The sequence below is a fragment of the Pelmatolapia mariae genome, linkage group LG7 (assembly GCF_036321145.2).
Source record: "Pelmatolapia mariae isolate MD_Pm_ZW linkage group LG7, Pm_UMD_F_2, whole genome shotgun sequence".
In the NCBI taxonomy this organism is placed as follows: domain Eukaryota; kingdom Metazoa; phylum Chordata; class Actinopteri; order Cichliformes; family Cichlidae; genus Pelmatolapia; species Pelmatolapia mariae.
In genome coordinates, this window is record NC_086233.1 from 13,001,721 (window position 1) to 13,011,738 (window position 10,018).

At 38.1% G+C, this 10,018-nt stretch overlaps 1 protein-coding gene across 1 annotated transcript; it reads right to left on the reverse strand.

Moving 5' to 3' along the window:
* Nucleotides 1–746: 746 nt before the first annotated feature.
* On the reverse strand, nt 747–7,678 carry LOC134631965 (interleukin-1 beta-like). The gene is made up of 6 exons (XM_063480541.1): nt 7,527–7,678; nt 7,024–7,066; nt 4,158–4,344; nt 3,162–3,326; nt 2,613–2,752; nt 747–2,157 (listed from the first exon to the last, which is right to left on the reverse strand). Exons 1-6 carry the CDS (start codon nt 7,559–7,561, stop codon nt 1,957–1,959), a joined length of 771 nt encoding a protein of 256 aa, XP_063336611.1. The 5' UTR covers nt 7,562–7,678; the 3' UTR covers nt 747–1,956.
* Nucleotides 7,679–10,018: the final 2,340 nt, after the last annotated feature.

The window sequence follows — 10,018 nt, forward strand, 5'->3', positions numbered from 1 at the left end:
TTCTTATTGTTTATTAACTAGTTTTTCATTTAGCTGGGGTTACTGTCAGTAGTGACAGAGGCGATACTATGACCCTATAGACATTGCAGGTAGTCCAATTCTTCAACCACCTTATATCAGTTTGTGCCATTGCCGGAAAGTTTCTCATGTCTCCCAGCACAGTCTCCAGGAGACAGGGAGACTAGCAGAGCTGAAAAGTGCCATAAAACGTTCATCCATGAGCATGACTGGTATCTGCTCCTTTGTGGAAGGAGGAACAGGATAAGCACCTGGACTGTGACATAACCAATTTACCAAATAGCCAATACCACCTCATTAAATGTCAATTGGTCACATGGTTTGTTTGTGAAAGTGTGATTCATCCATTTGAAAAAAAATCTCTGTTTCCTGTCTTTTATTTGAATACAAACTGTTTCACATTTTACAATGACTCTGATGAAGGCCATTAGCCGAAATGCGTTGGTCACTTAATAAAGATGTTTCTCATTACATTTAAGTGTTGCTAGAGTCTCCGCATCGTGTCAATGTTGTACAAGACATTTTCAGCAGTCAATCAATTACACAAACATAAATTTCATAAATATCAGCACCGATTAACAATCATAATAAAGACAAATGTTTTTAACAGATCAAGTGCAATAAAATTAAGATTAGCAAAGGTGATCAAATTAAATGTTAAATATGTAAAATTAGCATTCTTTATTTGATAAATTATGACAATGCAGTTACATGCAGTTACAAGATTTTAGGCACCAAATGTAAGGTATAGTGCAACAAAATACAAATAAATCAAAATCAGTATATATAATTTCACAAAACCTAATTTAAAAAAAAATTCACTCTGTCAGGCATATACCATCATATACAATGCTTTTCTTTCCTTCACTTGAGATTTACATAGTGCTTATTCTGAAGAAAAGGCTCCTGTAGGCATGTGTCTTGAATAAATCCTGAATAAATGCAAAGACAACATTTCTCCAAGAAATGAATGTATTTGTAATTCACAGGTAATCAGATGTAGCAGTTATCACTTGGTCCTTCAGCTTACAACAGCTATGACATGAATATGCATTAATGTAAGTTCACAATGCGGCTATTACAACAATGCTAAAGTGAAAGGATTGCTGATGAAGAGTAATTTCCCAAATTATATCCCAAGATTGGTAGGAAGATCTATAGGTAGGAAGTACAGCAGATTAGGGTATTATTTATTTGCAGATTCCTAAAGCAGGCTCTCACAACCCAATTTCTTACCAAACAGTTAACTAATTTTACTTTTTGTTCTCAGTTCATTGGATCTACCAGTTGAAACGTTCTTTATATTGATATACATTAATTTAATAGGCGGAAAAGCATTTGTTTTAATATGGTACTGAAAATCCTTACACTGGTTAGAGAAGACACATTACAAGTTCTTAAAGATATATAGGCTCTTCACAAAAAGAGGTTTTAAAAAAATACAAAATACAAGCTAACAAGGAGGAAATTCAAAAAATAAATACATAACAGTATTTTTAATCCACAACACCAGCAGATATCAGAAAATAGCTTAACTTAAATAGCGTAGCTTAACCTCTAAAGGTCTTAGTACAAAAAAACTGCAGAAGACTTAAATCAGAACATTAACAGCTAAAAAGCCACAGCAATAGCATAAACTTAAATACAAAATAATAGCTTTTTAGAAAAAAAGAAAATATATCAGTAGTTTTAAGGAATATCCTGTTACAATTTTCTCGTGTTTTCCAGTTTTTTTTTCTTTGTTTACTTTTTAAGTATGTTGTAAGTAAATGTATTATAAAGTAAAAGTGCTTTTGATAGGTTACACTAGATCATTAGCTTTTCTACTTGAATAAGTACAGAACATTGCCACTACAGACTCAGGCATTACTATATATAATTGCTTCATCTAGTGATTATGTCAAAAATCATGCGGATGCTCGGGTCCTACAACATCTTTTAGTTTACTCTGAAGCTTGTAAGACGGCTGGCAGCATCCACCTTACACAGTTCAACGGGCTGGTTTTCCTGTTGGGAAGTGCTGATGTACCAGCCGCGGAACTTGACAGACTCAAAAGTGGTTAGAGAAATTCCAGTGGTTTTCCTGTAGAAGAGAAATCGCTCCATGTCTCTGTCGGTTAAAATGTCATCATGGTATTGCTGGCAGAAAGAGATGAAAAGAAAACATTTCCCAGTCATTTTTGCATGCATGGAAACACATTTAGTCCCAATGAAAAAGAAAAATGTTTATGGAAAGTCAAAACTGGGACATAATCATTAGGAAAAATATCCACATTCTGCAGTAATGTGAGGTATGTTCAGACATAGTAAGTCAAAGTTATTGGAAAACTACTCAGAGTAAATAATTTTAAAACAAAAAAAAATTATACTGTCTCCTGTATAAGTTGTAATATTAGTAGTAAAAATCTATAAACATCAACTTAAAAGTATGACATAAAAAGTAAAATATTGGACCTCTTAAATCCCCATTATAATTTTCAGATAAAAATGATAGGACAGGGTAAGACGGGAGGCTGGAGGCAAGGAGAATTTGTCTATTTAATACTCTCTAAAAAGAAATAAAATGGGATTGCATCATGTGAATTTATATTTACCTCCAGAAACAGCACAACTTTATCATCTTCCATGCGGCAAGACATGTACAGGTTGTTGTTGATAGACAGGACGACAATCAGACCAGGAGAGTCACCAGGAGGGACGGAGAAAGGGATGTACCATGACATTTTAAAATTCACTAACGTAAGGAAACAAAAAAAGTAAGAACAGGAGCTCATGTGTAGTTGGAAGACTGAAGTTGTGCAGAATGGCCATTTGTTTTTAGTTGGTAGTGATGGACGGATGGATAACACTCTCTACCTAAAGTCCAACAGGTTAAACATACTTGCTCCAACTACAAGTCTTACATTCAAACAGCTGCTTTTAGTTAATGAAGTAAACACAGCTGTTCTTTATGGGGGTTAACGTTATTAGATTGTTAAAACTGATGTTACATTTCCAACCTTGAAGCTGAGGGTCATCAGATATAATACCTCTGAAATTCAGTGGAGTAGGACTATAAAGCGGCATGAACCTGAAATACTCAAGTTTAGTACCAGTACGTTAATATACCTGCTTATGTAAATGATTTTGTGTCCTGTGTGTACCTTTGCGGTGGCAATTTCCCCCTTGCAGAGTGATGGCCTGCAGCTGTAACTCTCCTGACAGGACAAGATCTTTCTGAGAGTTGTCACACAGTGTCAACGCTTTCTCACTGTTGGCACGCAGGAAGTCCCTTCGTTTTGTTCCTTTGGTGGGAGTCCAAACAGTTTCTAAAGAGACAGAGGAAACAGAACAAGGAAAAACAACAAAAATTTCTATTCACCTAAAGCTAGACAAACAGCAGTTTCTGTTTTTCTAAAAAAGAAAAAAAAACACACACACACAGAAAAAATTATCCAGCTTAAGCATAATTGCACTTTAGTTTCAATTATAAATTGATAGCTGTCATTGATGTTTGACATATTAATATAGTAAATGAGCTGCTCCAGCTCGGTCTCAGTAAAGAAAAAAATACATCAGTAATCACATCAGTATGATGTGATCAGTATGCTTAACCCAGATACTGCTACAAAACTATTGGGCAAACAATAATGTCTGACTTATTTTATTTATTGTTCTTTTGTGAACAAGCAAATGAGGGAAAAAACACAATGATGATAAGAGTCGTGTTAAATGATAGAATTATATTTATTAAATTGTTGCTTTTAATTTTCAGTGGGACTATGAAAATGAAGCATTTTTTGTACTATTTTTATTTAAAACGTGTTTTTGATCCAAATTTTTTAATAACAGCATTTTGTATGATAACTGTATAGAGGGCAGATTTTGTAATCTCCAATTTGACCTGGTGATGGCAGCACTGTCTCATTTTTACAGTGCCTAAATATAGACATCAGTTTACTTATGTGGTTGCCCACAATATCTGTTGTATGAGAATATGTCACCTTCATGTACCCAAACAAGAGAAATACAATTAAAAGGGCTAAACAGCAGAAATTTTGTATTTCTTCACAGCAGTGTGTTAACTGTGTGGTTTTATTTTTATTATATAAGCCATAAGAGGAATTTTTTTTATATTGTATAACAATATTATTACTTACCTTTCACTACACTGTCTATGATGTTCATGACATCATCATCACTGAGCTTCCTGTCACTTTGAGTAAGTGGCTTTTTCATCCTGTTTACCCCCAGCACTAAAAGAGCCACACTCTGCATGGTCCTTCTGTTGTGGGAAACCATCAGCTCCAAACCCTCATTAAGTCTGAAGATCTCACTTTCAACCTCCTGCATAATACAAAGCAGAAAAACAAGAAGTCAAACTTCTGCTGCTTCTTCTCATCCATGCCATACAAAGTTTATGGTGGGACAAAAATAATGCAGCTCAGGACAAGTTACGTAACCTCAACATTGCTCTATAAAAAATGTTATTCTGTACCTCTCACTTAGATATATTGTTGCCTATGTACACTTTTTTCTACACTATTTTTGTACACTCTTGCAAGTACAAAACAATGCCCAATAGGTTAGACCAGGGGTGGGCAATCTCAGTCCACGAGGGCCGGTGTCCCTGCAGGTTTTAGATCTCACCTTGGGTCAACACACCTGAATCACATGATTAGTTCGTTACCAGGCCTCTGGAGAACTTCAGGACATGTTGAGGAGCTAATTTAGCCATTTAAATCAGCTGTGTTGGTTCGAGGACACATCTAAAACCTGCAGGGACACCGGCCCTCGTGGACTGAGATTGCCCACCCCTGGGTTAGACACTGCCCAAAAGAATGTAATGTGTTGAATGTAAAGTTTTGCAACTCTCATAAACCAATATTTCATTTTGAGAATTAACTGAGAAAATGTACCATCTTAAGGAAAAAGTATGGTCATTTTGAATTTGATGACAGCACAATATCTCACCTTCTTTGAAAATGGATGGGAGCATATGTTGCTTTGAAACCTGTGTATACCTTTTAACACTGATGTTATCTTTGCAGATGTTCAAGTCAGTCAAGCCAATTCCATAGACATTAACATGCTCACATACCATCAGAGATGCCGGCTTTTGAAATAAGCGCTAATAAAATGCTATGGTCCCCCCCTCTTTAGTGTGGAAAGCATGGTGCTTTCCATGCTTTTATCCAAAAGAGAATGGTTTTCCACTTTGCCTCTGTCCAGGTCCCTGAGTTGGTGGCTATGGGTTTTGAGAACTGAGAACAGGAAAGCTACGTAGGAAAGCTGCCTTTGCCACCCTCAGAGGCCATCACCAGCTCCTCCTGTCTCAGGAAAACCAGGGACCATGGTCCAGAGTAACCCTCATCTCTCCAGCCACTCACATTCGGACTCTACATGAACTGTTTACAAATGTGCATGCCATAATTGTATGTGTTGTTGTGTTGAGTGCTACTTCCTTTGTCTCATTACTTCTGATTTGCTCCCATTGTGTTTTCCACCTATTTCCTCTCCCCTCATTACCTGTTATGTATTTATTGTGTCCCCTTGTCCTTTGTCACATCGTCCCTTGTGGTTGACCCTCCTTAGTAGTATGTTTCCTCAAAGAGTCTTGGTTGTTTGATTTTTTTACCCCTGATTTGAACTTTTGCATCTTTGTAAGAGTTTGGTAATGAAGCTACCTTTCATCTGTGACGTGCTGCTTTGGGTGCACCTTCCATCTACAACACTGGCAAACCTCAGTCCATTTGAATTGAGCCATGGTCCAGAGAAAATGGTGATATGTTTGAATCGCTTTTGCATTACTTACTGCTACTTACTGTAACAAACACAATGCTTTGCAGCATACTTCTTTATTGTTACGGTTGCTGTTACAAACACATGGCTGCAGCTTGCCAGCTTGCAGCTGAACATACACACGAACAACAACAACACAGTCAGCACCCAGCACAGGCTTGAATGCAGTAGTCGCAGCCGTGGGCCGAGGCTCCCGGGCGGCTTGGCAGGTGGCCGTTGCGTTGGACAACACAGCATGCCAGCCTCTGATAGAAGCGGGGCCGGTCTGGACAGTCCGCCAACCTCTGGCTTGGCCGGTGCTTCACGTGCCTCGACCTCCGGCCCCTGCCGGATAGGTCCTCCTGGTGCCCTGACCTCCTTCTCCAGATGGGCAGGTGGTACGCTGCCTCAACCTCTGGCTCGGCTGCCTTCCTCCGGGGAGCAGGAACAGGTTCAGGCATCTGCAGGGGCACCAGTCGCTCCCACCCGTCGAGTTGCTACGGGAGTGGAGGTAGGCTGTGCCCTGGCTGGCCTCACCCTGTGGACCGGCATGGGCGCATTCCCGACCTCATCCACTCCCATGCAGTCCAGGGATGCCTGTGGGGGGTGCGGCGGTGTCGGCCAGGACCAGATCCAAGCTGCCAAACTCTCAATCACCTGGAACCAGTCCTCAGTCCGGTCCTGCAGTACGTCCCTTCTTCCCTACTGCTCCTTCTGCATGGCTGCGAGTTCAGCCACCATTTGGGCCATCGTCTTCCCTGGCTGGTCCAGCCCTGGGTCTGCTGTGCCCCAATCCTGGGTTTTGGCACCACTGTAATAGATCCACGGCATACCCAACCACATTTTCATGCTTTCCAGCGTACTTTATTCACGGTTGCTGTTTTACAGACACGGCTGCAGCTTTTTAGCTCGCAGCCGAACATACACACCAACAACAACAACACAGTCAGGATCCAGCACAGACTTGAATGCAGGGGAGGTGTGATGAGCTAATGCAGTTCCGGTGTATCGGCCGGATGCGGCGCTACAGACCACACCTCGCCACACTTTTTTAGCCGAATGCTTCCCTTGACCCAGATTTTTTTGGAACATTTTACTGCCATCAAATTCAAAATAAGATTATATTTTTCTTGAAATAGTAAAATTTGTTTAAAAACTGCATTTAAATTAAATTTTATTGAATGTATATGTGTGTGACAATGTAAAGATATGAGATGAAAAAGTTATGGAAGGGAAAAATCTTACCTTCATGTCAAAGCAGGTGGATTCAATTCCTTCTTCAGGTGAGCTGAAATATGAAATAAAACATTTTTAAGACACTGAATGGAATAAAAACACGTATAAATGTATAGAATTATCAACATAAGCCTACATATATATATATATACACACAAATGTCTGTTGTAATGTGAACACCATGCTTTGTCAAGCAATGTATTTAAACACAGAATGTAAGTACAATATGATTACAGTGAGGGAATGGGAAACGAAACATGCTGCCAGACTGGAGCTGTTCCCTTTTCACAAACAATAACCCAGGATGTAACTCTATAATTGCAAATACTTTTGGGAAACTCCACCCTTAGCTACTGGTTTGAGATCAAAAGCATAAAACATTTAGAATTTTACTTAACATATCGATAATCACGTAAAAATCACATTATGTTGTTATGATAGTTTTAGTAAAAGCATTAGCTTTTGGCTTAAATTTAAAATAAATTTAACTGAATAAAACTTCTTGAACTTACCAGTCCAGAGCTTGAGAGAGATCAAAATCACACATAGCTGCGAAGTAAATTGCTGAATTGGGATTTTTTAAAAAGTTCTCTGTCTAGGTTTTGCGAGCGTTTTAAGTAATTAGTGTCACTTGTTTCACTGCAGGTTGAGTGACAGTCTGTGTGTGAGCAGCTTCCTTTATGTGGCTAGAGGTGGACCTTCTTTCCTTATGTCATCAGAAACCACACTGCTGCAATTTTGTTACAGGGGAAATGGAAAGAATATGCTCTCTGCCTAATGCTACTCATTTCTAGATACACAGTGAGGAGGAAAAAGTTGCAATAATTCAGGTGTAAGGTTGTTGTTGTTTTTTTCATTTTACACAACTATTTAAACAAAACTAGAGGAAAAAAATCCATAACTTAATGTTTGTGGGACTTTTGATGTCTAGTTAAAATGTGAAAAAGGGTTTCCCCCTTCCCGATATCCTATTTTTTGTATGTTTGTCACACTTGTTTCACAAACATTGTTCACAATTGTTTCAGATTGTCAAACAAATGTAATTATTAGATAAAACAAGGAAACACAAAATGCAGTTGGTTAAAGGAAGGTGTTTATTATTAAGTGGGGGGAAAAATCCAACCCTAAATGGCCCTGTGTTAAAAAGTGATTGTCCTCCCCGTTATAATATAGTGTTGCCTGTGGTGTATCACATCTTTGGAAAGCTGAGTTTAATTTCTCTTGCCACACCCAGTCCTGATTACTGCCACACCAGATTACTTAATCAAGAAATCACTTAAATAGGACCTGCTTGACAAAGTGGAGTAGACCAAAAGATCCTCATGATCATGACATGAGACATCATGATGAGGTCCAAGGAAACTCAGGAACAAATGAGAAACAAAACAAAAACAAATTGAGATCTAATAGTGGCTAATCTGGCATTTTTTTAAAGCTGCTATATACACACACACACACACACACACATATATATATATATACACACACACACACACACACACACACACACACACACACATATAGAGAGAGAGAGAGAGAGAGAGAGAGAGAGAGAGATATTACTGAAACATAATTCATGAAAGGAAATATATTAAGTTGAAGAGATAAACACAAAGAAAACTAAGAATTAAACAGAAATTATTCAGTAAGCAAGGCCTGTCTTTTCACTTTAGCATTTCTGCTTTATTTTTCCCCCCATGTTTTCTACAGGCGTACTAGATATCTCAGTAATATAAAATGAAAAAAAATCTTTGGCATTGGGCAGCAGATGGCATGGTGGTTAGCACTTCATAGCAAGAACCTTCTGGGTTTGAATTTGGCCATTGCCTTTCATGTTGTACTCCAGGTTCCTCCCACAGTCCAAAGACATGCAGTCAGTGGGGTTAGCTTAACTGGCGACTCTAAATTGCCCATAGTTGCAAATAGTTGTCTGTCTCTCTGTAACAGACTAGTAGCTCTCACATGGTGTACCTCACCTTTTGCCTTGTTGTAAAAGGATGGATGGAAGTACTTTGTGGTTTGGAAATACAAGTGTAATTTGGAAATACAAGTGTAATTTCCAAACCACACAAGAAAAGTTTGATCTACATTTTTGTAAACCACAAAGACACAGAACAGCAGACACATGACGTAGACACAGACGTAGAAAAGACATATGCTACATATATGACAAAAAATGTGTTTTTGGTTCACAACTTTGAGTTTATCCTTGTATAAAATCTTGAATGAAATGTTCAGCTTGTACTGTGTGTACAGACATATATACTAGATTGTAGCTGCTGCATGTCAGGAAGTGGTTTTAGTGTTTGTAATGTTTTTTTAGGTCCATGTGAAACAGAAACACATTAGTTAATAAGTTATACTTTAAGATCCTGCTGAAGTACTTTTGATCAAATATTGATCAGCAGTATAGTGAAACTATTGGGCCCTATTAACGGTTCCTTCTGAATTTTTTTGTATTTTTATGTATACATATATGTACACACACACATACATACATATATATATATTTGCTAAATAAAAAAAATTGGATAAGTATTAACAATAATAAGTAATAATATTTTACATTTTTCAGCCAGAAAGGAGTGTGATGATCAGAGGTCTTTGACCCAGCATTTTGAGGTTTTGTGCTCTCATGTCTTGCTTACTGAATAATTTCTGTTTAATTCTTAGTTTTCTTTGTGTTTATCTTTTCAACTTAATATATTTCCTTTCACGAATTATGTTTCAGTTTGTATCAGTTTAGTTTGTTCCCTCAGTTTCTTGTCCATTTCTCATCTGTCAATTCCCCTTAAATTCTTGTCTCATTTCCTGTTTAGCTATTGCTTCTCGCTTCCTGTTTTATTTTAGTAGATACCTGTCTCCAGTATCTTGCCTTCAGTTTTACTTGCCTCATTGTCTTTGATTCTTATCACCTGCATGCATCTCATTATACAGCTCCCTCCCTCCCTCCATCCATTCGTCTTCTGCTTATCCAATTCTGCTTCCTTTAGCTGCCCTAACA